This window comes from Dreissena polymorpha, chromosome 5, assembly GCF_020536995.1.
Source record: "Dreissena polymorpha isolate Duluth1 chromosome 5, UMN_Dpol_1.0, whole genome shotgun sequence".
Lineage (NCBI taxonomy): Eukaryota > Metazoa > Mollusca > Bivalvia > Myida > Dreissenidae > Dreissena > Dreissena polymorpha.
Window position 1 is genome coordinate 123,439,807 of NC_068359.1, and position 18,803 is coordinate 123,458,609.

Sequence of the window (18,803 nt, forward strand, 5' to 3'; positions counted from 1 at the left end):
CATTTTTGGAAGATAATGTAATAAATGTCCACACCCCCACACTATACACCCCTCTTCACTCCAACCCTCCCTCCTTTGTGATTGAAATTGAGAGTCCCTTCACCTTTAAAAAGATAATAGATGAGCGGTCTGCACCTGCAAGGCGGTGCTTTTGTTTTATTAAACTGTCCGCAAGTTCTTTTAAGTAATGTCCTTAACTCAGATATTTAGTGTTTGTTTGAAATTGTGTCACACAGTTAATGAAAACATTCAAGAGAAGAAGTTTTGTTTTAAAATTAAGTACGAAGAACGCTTCCTTATGTGGTGAACAAATAAAACATATTGCAGATTACGTAGGCGACCACTGCGAACAAACGACAACAACCACTTCAACAACTACAAGCACCACCACAACAACAACCACGCCCACTATGACTGTGATCCCGTGCACACCCGCTGACAACTGCACCCACCATTTTACGTGCGGGCCCCAGGGTCAGAGACTTTGCCTTGCCGGCTGGACCGGTCCCGATTGTGACGTCATGACACCGGGCTCGGTCGCCGACTGCGACATTTTTGAAAGTTAGTATTATATGTGAACCTCACTCTAGAAAAACAGGGCTTAATGCATGTGCTTTAAGTGTTGTCCCAGATAAGCCTGTGCTTTTACGCTTTTATGTAGTTTTTTTTCTAGGAAGTTGCTTCTAAACAAAAATCCAGTTTAAGCAGAAAGTGTCGTTCCTCATAGCCTGTGCCTCATAGCCTGTGCCTCATAGCCTGTGCCTCATAGCCTGTGCCTCATAGCCTGTGCCTCATTGCCTGTGCCTCATAGCCTGTGCCTCATTGCCTGTGCCTCATAGCCTGTGCCTCATAGCCTGTGCCTCATAGCCTGTGCCTCATTGCCTGTGCCTCATAGCCTGTGCCTCATAGCCTGTGCCTCATAGCCTGTGCCTCATAGCCTGTGCCTCATAGCCTGTGCCTCATAGCCTGTGCCTCATAGCCTGTGCCTCATTGCCTGTGCCTCATAGCCTGTGCCTCATTGCCTGTGCCTCATAGCCTGTGCCTCATAGCCTGTGCCTCATTGCCTGTGGCCTCATAGGCCTGTGCCCTCATAGCCGGTGCCTCATGCCTGTGCCTCATAGCCTGTGCCTCATAGCCTGTGCCTCATAGCTGCCTCATAGCCTGTGCCTCATAGCCTGTGCCTCATAGCCTGTGCCTCATATGCCTGTGCCTCATAGCCTGTGTCCTCCTTGCATGTGCCTCATAGCCGGTGCCTCATTGCCTGTTGCCCATAGCCTGGCCTCATAGCCTGTGCCTCATTGCCTGTGCCTCATAGCCTGTGCCTCATAGCTGTGCGGAGTGCAAAGGCAAATCTGAGGTGACAATTTACAAAAATGCATTAAGCGCAGTTTTCTCAAAACAAGGCGCACATACTATTATTTGTTATACTTGGTTTTATTCATTTAAGAGAAATTATAACTGGTTTTCGTAAGGCGGGAAGCCCTAATGCGGATATTTATATGTATTTGAGTTTGTTCGTTAGTTTACAAATCACAATGCCATATGCACTACATGTAACTGTACACATGTACAGTAGGTTTTTGTTAATAATTTTGATTTCACCAGATAAATGTGATTGGCAATATTGCGACATTTAATATTTTACATATTTTTTTTTTCATATCTCTCACCATGAAAATTTTCACAAGCACGTATTTCCAATTTGTCTACTGCCAATGTTAAACAGGCGAAATAAATATCACTCGTATATATAGTTCAAGCGTTTAAAAAAACAACGCAACATTCTCTTTCAGTTAACGAAGTTATTCCCAGCGAGTGGGCAGGAAACTTCACGTGTAATGACACCAACACGCTGAACCAGTTCCGCATAAACTTCACAAAATCCAGCACCACAATCGGCATGGAGGGCGATATTCTTATTAACGGATCCAGAATTTCCGTTTCCGGTTCCTTCGCGAGCTATTACAAGAATTACGCCTTACAGACCACGAACCTCGTGGCGCACGAGATTTTTAAGCGGAATTTCACGAATTTCGAGATGAACGGGATATTCGTGTCGCCAGTGTTCAGTACAGGGGTGGTCATAATTGCCGGAAGGGCGGGAACCATCACGTGCCCAATGGAGCTGCGACGAACTGCCAGTAAGTTCGAACCACTTTTTAGATGCTAAGCCAGTTCAAATGTAACTGTCTCAAACTTATATATATATATATGGCCCTTGCTCTGGGAAAACAGGGTTTAATGCATATTGTTGTCCCAGACTAGCATTTAGCAGATAAGCATAACACTTTGCATGCTGGGAAATTCGTCCTCTGCTAAAATGTGGTCTGGTAAATTTCTAAAATTAGCATTTTCTGTGATTTTTTCAAACAATACTATCAGAATAGCAAACAGTTTGGATCCTGATGAGACGCCACGTTTTGTGGCGTCTCATCTGGATCCAATCTGTTTGCCAAGTCCTTTAAAATTCGGTTCCAGCACTGAAGGGGTTAAAACTTTCGGCCTTAACTGGATTTTCGCTTAGAAGAGACTTCCTTAAAGCGTATACTGTATCATGCATTTTTTGTATTTTAGCTGTCTAAGACCATAACGTAATATTACTTTAGCAGAAATAAAGAGCTAAAACAAACTTTACAATATTTCAAAAATATTATACATATACTTGCTATACATTTCAGTCTATATTAACTGGTGCAGCAACCACGGTAGTTGCTATAGATATGGGAGGTCAATGAACCAGTTCAAATGCTGTTGTGACAATGGTAAGTGTAATCATTATTATTATATATAGTAGTATCATGCATTATTGTTATTATTATTATCATTATTATTATTATTATTAAATATTATTATATTTGTCCCCTACCGGTGAAACCAGAGGGGACTTATGGTTTGCGCTCTGTGTGTCAGTCTGTCAGTCTGTCTGTCTGTCCGTTACACTTTTCTGGATCCTGCGATAACTTTAAAACTTCTTCATATTTTTTTCATGAAACTTGAAAAATGGATAGATGGCAATATGGACATTATGCACGTCATTTCATTGTATTTACGTCAAGAATTTTGGTTGCTATGGCAACAAATATATAAAAACAAAATATCTGAAAATGGTTTCACCGGTAGGCAATAGTCTTGTTATTTATATTACTATTTCTTCTACTACTACTACTACTACTACTACTACTACTACTACTACTACTACTACTACTACTACTACTACTACCACTACTACTACTACTACTACTACTACTACTACTACTACTACTACTACTACTACTACTTCTACTTCATTTATTATTATTATTTGTATTATTATTGTTACAATTTTAATATTATGCAACTCAATATAAATCATGACATTAACGTTTACAATGATGATGATAATTATTACAAAGATGCTGATTATAATATAAGTAAAGGTTAAAATGTTCAAAACAGTGTGGTATAGATGATAATGCAATGCTCACAATTGTAATTATTAAGGTAAAACTGGTAATGAACATAATTTAGGGACATGAGGAAGCAATTTATAACATGAGGAGTATTATTAGAAAACTGGACTTACTTAATATATGTGTATTGTCCCACATTAGCACAGGTTCATCAGGGACAACACTTTCTGGATTTTTGCTAAGAAGAAATTTCCTTTAAAAGAAAAAAAAAATAATGAAAGCGAACAGTGTTGTCCTTGATCAGCCTGTGCAAACTGCACAGGCTAATCTGAGATGACACTATCAAATATGCATTTAACCCCCTTTACACAGAGCACAGTTCATATAGAAATAATTATTATGACCCTTCATTGCAGGTTACACAGGGGACTCATGCAGTTCCAGGTCTGTCTCTCAGCGCTCTACGCACCTAACAACAACCACGGCTCCACCAGTGACAACCATTCCAACAACAACTACCACGCCCGCAACCACCACAACCACCACTCCTCCAACCACAACAACCTTGGCTACCACCACAACCACGACCCTTCCAGCCACAACACCCTTGGCTACCACCACGACCGAGCAACCATGTCGGTTCAGCATGAGTGGTTGCACAGGACATTACTACTGCGACAAGTACCAGAAGAGGGTCTGTTTTGACGGTTTTACTGGCGTCAATTGCTCTGATGTCATTCCTAACGGTTCCGCTGACTGTGATGTTTTTGATTGTAAGTGACCTGTGGGTTATTTATTTTATTACTTTAGACCAACCAGTATTTGTTTCAGATTGATTTTAATGAAAGCCGATTGTCTATTGAGAGAAGTCCATCTCAGTAAAATTAGAAGCCACACTTTTCCTTACTACTAATTTGAATAGAAAATAAGTTACTTAGAGCAAGGAACCAACTTGCTCGCAATTGGTACATGGATGTTTAACCCATTTATGCCTAACACCTAGATAAAAGGCCTTGGTAAACAGCGAAGACCCAGATGAGACGCCACATGATGCGGCGTCTCATCTGGGTCTGCGCTGTTTGCTTAAAGGAATTTCTGTATGAAATATTCTAAATATAGAAATAAATATACTAGACGTCCCTAATTTTGTAAATAAATTGATCCAATTTAAAAGGATGGGAGAGTCCATAAGTATAAATGGGTTAAGAATAATCTTCAAATGTACTTGGACTTTTTTTTACAATATTCTCTAAACTTGTATAACATAGTTTTAATTATTGGCCTATGGTGTTTGTAAAAAGCATACCCCATTAAAAGTGCATGAACAGTTCATAAATGAATTTGCAATATGACTTGTACAATATATTCTTATACATTTGTATAGGCGACATTAAAAGTGCCTTGTGAAAATGCTACATGTGTAGTATAATATGCACATGAGGTCAGTGGAGCAACACACTCATATTTTAGCTTTCATTTGTACAAACCATATATAATATGCTTCAGAGATAACACTTTTCCCTTTAATGGAATTATTTGTTTAAAGGAAGTCTGTTTTAAACAAAAATCCTTTCTAGGCAGTAAATGTCATCCCATATTAGCCTGTGCAGACTGTGCAGGCAAATTAGGGATGTCACTTTATGCACATACAATAAACCAAATTTCCCATTAGGTGCTTTATATAATATTCTCAATTCATCATAGCCAACGTCATCATTCCGAGTGAATGGTCCGGGAATTACACCTGCCAAGATGACAACATCATGCGTCATTATCGTATGAATATCAGCCTCTCCCAAGACACCATTGACATCATTGGCAACCTCTCCATTGACAACACTCACTTCATGACAGTTGGAACGTTTGCATCATTTTACAAAATCATCGCATTCCAGTCTAAATCTGTTGTCCTTGAGGCGATATATGGCCGCAACATGACGTTTGTTGAATTCAACGGCAGATATACCAACCCACTGCTTATAGATGGTGTGATTATATTCAAAACCATTAACGGAACATATAGTTGCCCAATGCAAATGCGTCGAGGACCAGGTAAGTAAAGAATACTTCTGCATAAATATCTTTTAAGTCATTATTAATTTATTGACATTCCTGTTATTTGATAGTTGTCTTGACAATGTTATGGAGAACCACAAGTCCCACAGTTTGTTGCAGATACATACGATGTTACAAAAGTAATTTTAATGTGTAAGTATGCAAGAAATCAATAAAGAAGGTATTTTGAAAAAAAAAAATTAAATAGTTTTGTTTACACATTTTTGTCTCTTTTATGTTTCCAAGATATCAAATTGTATACATTTGCCATTTTAGTGAATAGCTCCAGGCCTAAGTGGGATGTTTAGACTCATATAACCGTTGTTAACCCCATTGCTTTTCATTCACCGTCCCAAGGCGGTGACCCCAGTTTTATACATATTTTTGTGTTTAATGTTTGTCTGTTAGTGTAAATATGTTTCATGTTTCACTGTACTAATTGAAGCCTTGCTGAAGATAGAGGACAGCATGTTGTAATAAGGTTTCTCTCCTTATTCAATTGTTTCTCCTTCAGTGCAAATGAAGTTTCACTTTTTATATATTTAAAGTCATATTCATGGTATTGATCTCACAACATCACTGTTTATTTCATACAAAAAAAAAATCTTCAAGAGAAGCTTTAACATCAAATTGTTTGCCCTTAATCACATAGGCCTAGTAAATCACTGTGGTCAATCTCTGAGGTCAATCACTGATGTCAATCACTGAGGTCAATCTATGAGGCCAATCACTGATGTCAATCACTATGGTCAATCTCTGAGGTCAATCACTGATGTCATTCACTGAGGTCAATCTCTGAGGCCAATCACTGATATCAATTACTTAGGTCAATCATGGAGGTCAATCAGTGTTGACAATCACTGAGGTCAATCTCAGAGGTCAATCACTGATGCCAATCTCTGAGGTCATTTATTGATGTGAATCACTTAGGTCAATCACTGAGGTCAATCTCTGAGGTCAATCACTGAGTTCAATCTCTTAGATCAATCACTGAGGTCAATCGCTAAGGTCAATCTCTAAGGTCAATCACTTAGGTCAATCTCTGAGGTCAATCTCTGAGGTCAATTTCTGAGGTCAATCACTGTAGGCAATCAATGAGGTTGATCAGTAAGATCAATCATTGATGTCAATCAGTGAGGTCAATCACTGAGGTCAATCACTGAGGTCAATCAATGAGGTTAATCAATGTGTTCAATCAATGAGGTCAATCAGTCATTGAGGTCAATCACTGAGGTCATAAATTAGGTCCATCACTGAGGTCAATCACTGAGATAAATCACTGAGGTCAATCACTGAGATAAATCACTGAGATAAATCATTGAGATAAATCAATGAGGTTAAGCACTGGCATTAAGCACTGACATCAAGCACTGTGTACAATCAATGAAATCAATCACTAAGATCAATCACCTAGATCAAGAAATGATGTCAATCACTGAGGTAAATAATGGGGATCAATCACTGAAACCAATCACTGAGATCAATCACATATGTCAATCACTAACATCAATCACCAATGTCAATCACTGAGGTCAATCACCAAGGCCAATTACTAATGTCAATCACTAAGATCAATCACTGTGGTGGAATCTATCATGCCAAGCTTTTGAAAACACATGCTAGTCCAAATAAACAAGTCCTTTTTTGTCTCCCACAATTTTTAGAAATGCGGGATGATTTACTTCCTTAATATCTGTTTCAAAGATTCAAAGGTTCATTTTAGAAAACATGTTGACAAAAAACCAAATTTCTAAACCAAACCAAAAGTCTATTCAAGACTGAACCAACATGAAAATCTTATGACAACATTTGAACTATCAAAACAACAACAACAAAGAAACAAACAAATAACAACCATGTAATATTTCAAAGGCATGTCTAAATCTGCAACTGACAAAAAAGGTTATTAGACACAAAATAGTGGGTCAGCAACATCAGTGACTGCATCTTTGATTGTTTGTTTCAGTTTATCAGCCGTTCAACTGGTGTGGCAGCCATGGGTCGTGCTGGAGAGCTGGGCCGGACAGGGACAGCTACCACTGTTGTTGCCAGACAGGTACCAAACATGTGCTCATCACATGAACCTTTGAATCAACAAAACCCACTATATGAGCCTTGCTCTGGGAAAACAGGGCTTAATGCATCTGTGTTAAGTGTCGTCACAATGAGTCTGTGCAGTGTGCACAGGCTAATCAGGGACGACTCTTTCAACTTGTATAGTGTTTTCTGTTTAAAGGAAGTCCTCTTCTTAGCAAAATCAACTGTAAGCAGAAAGTGTTATCCCTGATTAGCCTGTGTTTGCTGCGCAGGCTAATCTGGAATGACAGTTTACGCATGGGCATTAAGTCTGTTTTGCCCTGTGAGAGGCTCGTAGTTATTCCATAATCAATACATTATAAATCATGGGAGATCAATTGCTGTGGTAATATTAGTGTATATGGATATTTAACAGCTTTTGAGAAGTAAAATCACACAAATCAAGTAAATTATTAAAATCTCTAATTGTAAATACGACAAAGAAAAACACCACTTACATGTAACTGTTTAATACTGCATTGTTTGATTGGATGCATTAAAGTGAACCAACTAAATGCGTGATTAATAATTAATGAGAACAAGTTATGCCTGGGCAAATCACCCCTTGATAAATCAAGAAACTTGTTTTTTAGGCGGGAGTTCCAACAATGTAGTTAACTGTATTATATGTTTCATTATCACACAGTATTATTTCTAAATTTAAAATACGTTATATTCTTTTTGTATTGTTTACAACTACTCTTTTAGCTGTTTTTAATTCGAGATAATGTTACTTGACTTGCTGTCAAAAAGTTCCTCAAAAAGTTGTAACCCTGTTGCTCTGGTCTCTTTCCTACCATTGAGTAATTAAATGGTAATTCAATTGAATGCGTTTTAATTCACTTTTATTATTGTTTAATTTGAGTTGCAATCCTTTAAGGTTAAATTGTATTTACACTTACATGTATCATGAATATTGCTGGGCCAAGTGTGATCAGGTTGAGCGATCTATAACCGGTTTAAACCCCCAATGCTTTGCATTGACCATTCCAAGGCAGTGACCCTAGCTTTATTCTTATATGTGTTTATGTTGTTTTGTATTGTACTGTTTTGTACTGTCTTGGCAATTGGTCACTTGCCTTAAATAAAGGACCAACTAATTGTTTATGATGAGAATGCAATACTGCTCCAGCAGCTGGAGTTTGACTTCTTTATATTGCTGAACCAATTTATTCAGTTGTACAGTTGCAGGTTTTTACATATACTTAATGGAAGAAAATTATTGGAAACATTTTTTAGCTGAAAGGAGATAATTATAAAAAGAAAGGCATTGTAATGTTGTTAAACTGAAAAATTATTTTTATGAGGTCCTGAGTACTTGGAAAAATCTTTGTCTGATCCATTCTCACTAACTTCTTAGTATTGTTGTATGGAGCCTTACATATAGCATACAGTGTTGATGTGCTCTTTAGGTTTCATCGGTGACCATTGCGAAACCAAAGTGACAACTACAACAACTACAACCACCACGTCAACAACAACGACTACAACAACAACAACTCCTAGCACAACCTCAACCACAACAATGACACTTCCAACGACAACGATGACATCCATTCCATGCTCGCCTGTTGCAAACTGCAGTCAGCATTACAGGTGAGAAACTGATAAATAATTTCAATAGGCAAACTCTTGGAACGCTCTTTGAAAACCAGGCTTAATGCATGTGAATACAGTGTCATCCATGAATTCTGTACAGGCTTATCTGGGGTCAAATGAAATCTCTTCTTAGCTAAAATCCAGTTTAGATGGAAAATGCAATCCCTTATTAGCATGTGCAGACTGCACAGGCTAATCTGAGGCATAACTTTGCCCGCATTCATTAAGCTCCTTTTTCCCAACGCGAGGCTCGGTGGATTGAGTGTTCCTCTGGCAGTCAAGAGGTTTACTACTTGATTCCCACACTCTGGAAGGTTTGCCTCTGAAGACGCATAGTACTGGTTCTACCCACTCTTTCAATAAGGTTTGGGATTTAAATGCCTTAGGGATTTTAAAGGTATAAATTAAATTTAACAAGTAAAGTAAGCAAAATTAAAAAGCTTTTAACATTACTTGATTGAAAGTGTTTGTATATATTTTATGTTAATAACATACATGTTACAAGTACTTAAATTAAAAGAATTGATTTCTTCACAGTGAATGATATTGTTTACATGAAAGGGAATTCCGAAAAGGTCTGTTATAATGCCTCTTAATTGATCACACATGATTATTCACTTCCCAGGAAGATCTGTTTGATACCTCACCATTTGCTCAAGACTACATTACAACCCTACATTACAGCTGAGACCCATATGTCTTGGTGTAAAACCCAAAAATAAAGTTGAGACCCATATTCCCTGGTGAAAAAATTTACATTACAGCTGAGACCCATATTTCTTGGTGTAAAACCCTAAATTACAGCTGAGACCCATATTTCCTGGTGTAAAACCCTACATTACAGCCGAAACCCATATTTCCTGGTGTAAAACCCTACATTACAGCTGAGACCCATATTTCCGTGTTAAACCCTACAATACAGCCGAAACCCATATTTCCTGGTGTAAAACCCAACATAATAGTTGAGACCTATATATCCTGGTGTGAAACCCTACATTACAGTTGAGACCCATATTTCCTGGTGTAAAACCTTACATTACAGTTGAGATCCATATTTCCTGGTGTAAAACCCTACATTACATTTGAGACCCATATTTATCAGTTTTCAACCATTTCAGCCAAGACTATAAATCCTGGTGTAAAACCCTACATTTCAGCTGGGACATCTATTTAATGTTAACGTACCCTACCTTATTAGCTGTGACCCCAGTTACTATTATCTCATTCAGTATAGTTTTTTCAGCCGCAACTTCAATTACTAGTATCTATCACTTCATTTCAGCTGTGATCCATTTTTCCTGATATAAAATCCTACATCTTAGTTGTGACCATGATATATTATTATTTCATTCTACTATTTCATCTATGACCCCTATTTCCTATTATCTCACTCGAGCTCTATTACTGGTATCTAACCCTACATTTCAGCTGTTACCCCTATTTCTGGTATCTAATTGTACATTTCAGGTGCTACCCCTATTGTTCTGGAGAACTCACGATGCTTATGGCATGTGTGTAAAAGGTCATCCCAGATTAGCCTGTGCATTTTGCAAAGGCTTATCAAAGACAATACTTTTGCCTTTATGGAAATTTTGATTTGAGGAGGTGTCTTTTTTCAGAAAATCCAGTCTAAGTGGAAAGTGTCGTCCCTGATTAGCCTATGCAATCTGGGATGACACTTCATGCCTTTGCATTAAGCCAAGTGTTCCCAGAACAAAGTTCAATGGTAACCCTTCATTTCAGCTGTGACTCCTATGGCCGGAAGATCTGTACCCCAGGGTGGGGCGGCAAGGATTGTGACAAAATTACACCGGGTGGACAAGCCGACTGCGACTCCTTTGACGGTAAGATTATGTTATTAAAAGTCAATAAGGTCCTTCCGTGCCTGAGGTTGTATTATGTGCGGAGCCAGAGTGTTTACAAGCACACTAACCTAATTGATTTACTTGACTCCCGAACGATTGGACAAATATATAATTAAAGCTGCAATTTCAAGCTATTAAGATGTTCAATTTTTATGTTGCCTTATGTTGTGGGTGAAGCTAGAGTACCGGGAGGAAACCCCACCTATACGGTATGGTGACCACTATCCAAAGTCACATACTACCAGTAACAGGGATTGAACCTGTGATTATATTAAAAGCCTGGTCACATATAGGCACTTTTGAGTCAGTGTCCTGGGAAGAGTACATTACACCAATGTGACTTTTAGAACAGAATGATACAATAGGAGTATGTTATAGTCATTTAAATTGTCATATTTCTTCAGCACAAAATATTAGAGCTCATGCTTTGTCATTTTTATCTCAATTGATTAGATATCAAAAATTATAATACAATTAGAATTCTAAGAATAAGAATAGCACTAACAAAAGAACAGCTAGCCAAAAATCAGCCTTTTTTTGTAAGTTCATACATGTATATTCAATATCTATAAATTAACTCTAAACTTCGAAAACATTAAATTCTTCTGTTCTTTGTTCTCCAGACTCATTGCTAGTGACCAGTGAATGGTTAGGCACTTACATCTGCCCAGATGACAATGCACGTGTCACCTTCACATTGAATGTAACACAGACATCACCTGTTGACACACTGGCATCAGCGATTGTGGGTAACATGACAATTCCCCTATCCGGCACATTTGCGGTGGCGTATGGTGTTCTTACGTTGAAGAATGCCCAGCAGTTTCTCCGGGAAGTGAATTCCGCGATTTATACTGGTCTACATGTAGAGGCGGGTTTGAAGACTCCTACATTTATTAACGGGACTCTGCAGTTCATTGCCAACACTGGCTCCACTGTGAATTGTCCGCTTGAATTGAAGAGGGTAAAAGGTATTTAGAGATTTTTTCTTTCTCTATTGTTGATAACATGCAATAAATTTAATCAAATTATCTGTACAAGTAAACCTAGATAATTTCCACTACTGGAACTAAATACATAATTGTTGCATAGGAAATTGTCTTCATATCTCAAATGGGGAAGACTTTCATTAAAAAATAAACAGTAAAACCAATATGTTCTAAAAGAACTAATCCTATAGTAATATTAATAATACAAACATCAACTTCTAACAAACATGTGTAAATTTCAGTCACACAGTTTGGTAAGACTATACTCCACAGGCCTAAGAGCTTTATGTCTCTAGCCAACCTTTAAAAAGTGCTGTGCTTGGTCTTGAAGTGGCTTGCATTCTGTTGGCAGACCAGTCTCTGAGAAAACTGGGCTTAACCCTTTACCACTGTCTTAGATACGTATTTAAATGCATTTGCAGTCACTTAACAAGTTTAATTTAATTAATGACCTTTCTTACTAGATTTAAGTCTTAAAGGCTTCATATCCAACCCTTTTATACTGATGAGAAGCATTAACAGCATAAAACCTGAACAGACTGCGAGTTACTCGCAGGCTGATCTGGTTTTATGCTTTTTGCACATAGCCATTTTCACTTAGCTTCTGAGTGGGAAAGGGTTATTGCATGTGCATGAAGTCAGCAGAGGCTAATCACGAAAAATACTTACCTCTTGACTGGATTTTAGTTAGGAAAAGTCTTTGTTTAACAGAATAACATAACAGTGGAAAGTATAGTCCCTTATAAGCCTGTGCAGACTCCAATTAATACAACCCGGTTTTCCCACAGCAGCTGTTATCCCTTTCCCACTTCACAGCAACTGAATGAAAATGGAGTAACTCGCAGTCTGTTCAGGTTTATGCTGTTGGCTGCTCATCATTATCTTAGGGTTGGAGATGAAGCCTTTATAACTTGAATTTAGTAAGAAAAGTCTTAAATTAAATTTAACTTTCTAAGGGATTACAAATGCGTCAAAATACGCATCTAAGTTGTAAAGGGTTAAGATGAGGTTTTTCATTGGCAGCATTGCTAAGAATAAAGGTGGTAAGACTTTATTTCTGGGCTGTGCTAAATCTTGGTGTTCTTATTGTCAGAATTATAGAACAAGTGCTACACTTATGTCGATTTTGAGATACTGGTTAAATATTACTTGTGTTTGGTATAACATTAGCGGTAATGTGAGATGTGAAGGTCTGACAAATTGAAAATTGACTGTGATTTGAGTAAAGTACAATACATATATTTTAAAAAGGATGGAACAACATCACTATAATATATTTCCAATAGACATAATTCTTACTTTATCTAAAATGAAAGTTATGTATGTTCCTTAACAGGTAGAATCAGTTGTATGTTCAACTAAATTTATATGCACATTATCAATTTTAACACATATATATATATAAAATTATCAGTTGTATCATTTTGGCATAAATTAATATATTTTCCAATGTACAAACATCCACAGATGATTTTTAACTGGTATTTTCCAAGGACACAGGCTTCTTCCAGAAATCTTTTGTTGGGGCTTTCTGCAGAGTTTGTGCTTTAATGTGTGCTTGATCAGGCTGAACCTCACTGATAGTCAGGCTAAACCTCACTGATTGTCAGGCTAAACCTCACTGATTGCATGCTGGTGGAGAGTATAAGGAAGAAAATTATTTGCTAGCAAACGGAGAATAGCATATTCAAGCCTTACTCTGGGAAAATGCATTGCATTTGCGTCTAGTGTCATTCCAGATTAGAATGTCTGTTCACACAGGTGTCTAGTGTCATTCCTGATTGGAATGTGCTGTTCACACAGGTGTCTAGTGTCATTCCAGATTAGAATGTGCTGTTCACACACGTGTCTAGTGTCATTCCAGATAAGAATGTGCTGTTCACACAATGGTGTCTAGTATCATTCCAGATTAGAATGTGCTGTTCACACAGGTGTCTAGTGTCATTCATGATTAGAATGTGCTGTTCACACAGGCTTATCAGGAATGATTTTTTTGTCTCAACTGGATTTTTTATTAAGAAGAGAATTCCTTTAAAAAAAACAAATATAAAGGCTGAAAATTTCATCCTGATTAGCCTGTGCAGCCTGCACTTTACGCATGTGCATTAAGCCCCATTTTCCCACAGCGTGGCTCATAATATATTCATTCACTGATGGGTTTGTTAATAAAAATCACTGTTGTTACTGGTCAACATTTAAAACATGGAGATATTTCAAGGAAACCATGGCATTTTTGATGTGGCAGTGTCTTTAAAGTATTGATTGATTCTTGTAATCAAAATTTCACAATTATATGTTTGTTTAACCATTCAGGTTTTCAAGTTTTCATTAACTGTTTACTCTAAAATAACTATTATGCTAAGTGATGTTGAAAAGAAAATATGAAATTGTATACTTTGAAATTGAAGTATCAAATAAATATCAATCATACTTTTAGATATATAAACAAACCCATGAACGAACGCTATCATGTGTACATGCATGTTCTTTCCTGCGAGATGGCATGGCAAACTCATCTAGGTGTTGCTTCTTTGTTGTACATGCCATGTATGTTCTGTTACAAATAGTTAATATAGACTGGTGCAGCGGCCATGGAACGTGTTACAGAAACTCGAAAGCAAAAGATGATGTCGTTTGCTGTTGTGAATCAGGTAATTTTATCATCCAGAAATATGTCATCAACATATAACTTGCAATAAGTATATATTTTATCTTTGTACTTAAATGAGATCGATAAGTCATTCAATAAGAGATCAGGGTGGTGAAATGGGTAAGGTGTCTGCCTTTCGACCAGGTGATCACGGGTTCGATCCCCACCGTGGGAGCATTCTTTAGATTTCCCATGCAGACACCAAGTACTGGTTCTAGGCCCAGAAAACAGACTCGAGAGCGTTTCAATAAGTCTGAGGCTTTGAATGCAATTGAGCTAAAATAAATAGGTTTAAACTAAGTCATTCAATATGCCTCTTTGAAAAATAATGTTAAATAAATATTATTTAATCATTTTTTTGGTTAGTGAAAATGATGTGGTTATTGTTTTGTAATGTTTGCTTTTCCACTCCTGACCGTTTTTCTAAATTCCAGATACCAGTAAAGTTATCAAAATTAAAATTTTGCTTAAAATTATGAAATATAAATAAGAGAGATACATCTGATTAAATTTGACACACAAACAAGCAAATACTTACCCTAATGCAAAAATGCATGCCTTACTTGAGTTTATTAAGCTTCTCTACCAAGTTGTTTGGTTTACAAATTTAAATGCATAGTATTCGCATTTCATTGATAGGTCACTCTGGAGCATTCTGTGAAGTCGGACCAACCACCACAACTACCACCACGACTACACTAGCAACCACGACAATGACATCAATGCCGTGTTTCCCAATCGAAAACTGCACGCATCACTTCACATGCGACCCCTATGGGCGGCATGTGTGTCTTCCTGGTTGGACTGGGCAGGACTGTACCATTATGCTACTGGGAGGTCTTGGAGATTGTGACATGTTCTTAGGTACTTAAAATTAACACATCCATTCAGTCAAAAATTGAAAATAAAATTAGATTGAACAACTTATTGCATTATTTTATTTATACTATATCATAATAAAAGTTTTATCAATAAACAACTCTTTCAATGTGACCAATTTTAACAACCAAATTGTATAAAGTGGTTTGATTAATTCGTATGCATTAGAACTCCAAATTGATCATTTTTGGCCTATAAACAATGATAAATAGCAAGTTATTTATTAAACAATAATAACATCTCCATTTAAACGTTAACATATAAGTTTTATTTGTATTGTTCAGACATAGACCTGGTACCAAGCGAATGGTCCGGCAATTACACCTGTGCAGACGACAATATTGCAGTCCTCTATGCAATGAACATCACAAAGTCATCCACAATTGATACTACGGCAACGGTCAGAGTTCAAAACTTCACGTTCACAATGGCTGGCGCTTTTGCCTTAAGTTTTCACTTTTTAACCCTCGACAATGACGTCAGCATATACAGAGAAGGCGTGGCAATAAACTATACGGATGTGGAGTTGAACGGAATACTCGTTTCATCGACTTTCATTTCTGGATTTGTGATATTTAAGAACGGAAATGCAACTTTGAGCTGTCCAAACGAGCTTAGAAGGACATCAGGTAGCAGGCAGTTTAAATTCGCCAAAAAGTATTTCTCGGTGTTTTTTTTTTCAAACTTTTCGACTTTATTATTATATGATTAAAGCCCACACTTTACTAGTACACTATTGAAAACTTAACAACCCTAAACATTTTTAGCTCACCTGATTGCTCAGGTGAGCTTTTGTTACCGGTCTTTGTCCGTCGTCCATCCGCCATCCATCAGTCCGTCCGTCGTCTGTCAGTCCACACTTGTTCGTAAACACTCTAGAGGCCACATTTATTGTCCGATCTTCATGAGACTTGGTCAGAAGATTTGTCCCAATGATATCTCAATTGAGTTTGAAACTGGGTCATGCTGGGTCAAAAAGAAGGTCACTAAGTAAAAAAAAAAGAAAAACCTTGTAAACACTGTAGAAGTCACATTTCATGCCCAATCTTCATGTAACTGTGTCAAAATGTTTGCCTTAATGATATGTTGGTTGAGTTCAAAAGTGGTTCCGGTCCCAACGATTTTTTTTTGTCCAATTGGGCAAAGTACCCATACCGGTCCAATTGGGAAAAATTGAGTCGTGAAAGCCTGAAAATTGGGAAAAATCGAGTCGTGAAACCCTCAAATTGGGAAATTGCTGTATTTGATTTTATGCTCCCAAATACTTTAAAATTGATAACTTAGTGTTAAGCTGTCAATATTATATTTACCTAGGTTCAAACCATAGAGCTGCATAGGGAAACTAACAAAATGTTGCATTTTCCAAAAAAAAAAAAAAGTTTTTTTTTTTTTTTTTTTTTTTTTACCTTAAATTGGAAATTTTTTGGACAGCAATTGGGAAATTTGTAGTTTTTTCGTAATTGGGAAAGTGCCGTTTACCGGTACTTATAAAGAAGGGAAAATTGGCTATAGAGAAACCTTGTAAACACTCTATCAGTCACATTTTTTGCCCATTCATCATGAAAGTTGGTCAAAACATTGGTTTTATTGATATCTCGGATGAGTTTGAAAAATAATGGTCTAGATCAGTGTAAAAACATGACCGCCAGTGGGCAGGGCATTTTTCTCTATATGTATATAGTGAAAACATGTGAAAACTCTTAAGTTACATTTTTGGCCCAATTTTCATGAAATTTGGTCAGAACAATTGTTTCCTTGATATGAGAGTTGAGTTCGAAAATGGTTCCGGTCGGTTGAATAACATGGCTGCCCGGGGGGCAGTTTTCCTTATTTGGCTTTAAAGAAGCCTTGTAAACACTCTAGAAGTCACAATTTTTGCCCAATCATCATGAAAATTGGACAAAACATTGGTTTTATTGATATCTCGGACTAGTTTTTAAATGATCGAGATTGGTGAATGAAACATGGCCGCCAGTGGGCGGGGCATTTGTCTCTTTATGTATATAGTGAAAACATGTGAACACTCTAGAAGTCACATTTTTGGTCCAATTTTCATGAAATTTGGTCAGAACATTTGTTTACTTGATATGAGAGTTGAGTTTGAAAATGGTTCCGGTCAGTTGAATAACATGGCTGCCAGGGGGGGGGGGCAGTTTTCTTATATTTATGTAGTAAAAAAAGCTTGTGAACACTCTAGAAGACACATTTTTTGCCCAATCATCATGAAACTTGGTGAAAAGATTGGTTTTATTTATATCACATAATTAATGCCATAATTATTGCCCTTAGATTGTCAAAATTTTCATTATATTATACAAAAACCTTGTAAACACTCTAGAGGTCACAATTTTGTTTCAGATTTTATGAATCTTGGTCATAATATTAATTTTTTGTAAGCAAAGTTTGATGTTTGGTAAGGGGGTCTACTCAAAACATAGGTCACCAGGTCAAATATTACAAAAACAAAATCACTCCATATGCCAGAGTTTTGGTTCAATAATGGTGAAACTTGACTAGGATGTTTGTCTGGACAATATCTAGGTCAGGTTTGACGTTTGGTAAAGATTGAATGAACCAACTCCTCTCAGGTAAGTGAACTAGGGCCATCTTGGCCCTCTTGTTTACTATTAAGCATAATTAAAGTTTCACACTTGAAAATACAAAAATTTGCATATTAAATTTAGTTTCATGGTGTTATGAGAGAACAAAATCACAATGTGTTAATAACTAAAAAGTATCCACCTGTTGATTATGTTTAGACATAGAAATAACAAACAAACATTTGGTGCCATTCTCAATTATTTATGAGCTGCGCTCTAGAAGAATGAAGCTTAATGCATCTGCGTAAAGTGTCGTCCCGCAACGACTAATCTGGTTTAAAAAACAACAAGAGATGTGTTTGGCAGAAACACAATGCCCCCTATTGCGCCACTTTGAAGCCATAAATTTGACCTTTGACCTTGAAGGATGACCTTGACCTTGACCTTTCACCACTCAAAATTTGCAGCTCCATGAGATACACATGCATGCCAAATATCAAGTTGCTATCTTCAATATTGCAAAAGTTATGAAGAAGGTTAATGTTTTGGTTAAAGTTTTTGAATTTGTTTTTTTGACCTTTGACCTTGAAGGATGACCTTGACCTTTCACCACTCAAAATGTGCAACTCCATGGGATACACATGCATGCCAAATATCAAGTTGCTATCTTGAATATTGAAAAAGTTATGACCAAGGTTAAAGTTTTGGTTAAAGTTTTGGGACACACACACATATACAATAGAGACAGGCCAAAATCAATA

At 37.1% G+C, this 18,803-nt stretch overlaps 1 protein-coding gene across 1 annotated transcript in view; it reads left to right on the top strand.

Annotated features, from left to right (window-relative positions):
* The window catches only part of LOC127831604 (uncharacterized), a 114,252-nt gene that overhangs the window by 22,383 nt on the left and 73,066 nt on the right, over positions 1-18,803 (top strand). The window contains exons 12-23 of the mRNA XM_052356582.1: positions 328-561; positions 1,794-2,141; positions 2,679-2,762; positions 3,806-4,162; positions 5,094-5,441; positions 7,411-7,500; positions 8,933-9,116; positions 10,863-10,963; positions 11,608-11,955; positions 14,541-14,624; positions 15,263-15,487; positions 15,787-16,131. Of these exons, the coding sequence (XP_052212542.1) occupies positions 328-561; positions 1,794-2,141; positions 2,679-2,762; positions 3,806-4,162; positions 5,094-5,441; positions 7,411-7,500; positions 8,933-9,116; positions 10,863-10,963; positions 11,608-11,955; positions 14,541-14,624; positions 15,263-15,487; positions 15,787-16,131 (2,748 nt within the window). The remainder of the gene's footprint in view (positions 1-327; positions 562-1,793; positions 2,142-2,678; positions 2,763-3,805; positions 4,163-5,093; positions 5,442-7,410; positions 7,501-8,932; positions 9,117-10,862; positions 10,964-11,607; positions 11,956-14,540; positions 14,625-15,262; positions 15,488-15,786; positions 16,132-18,803) is intronic.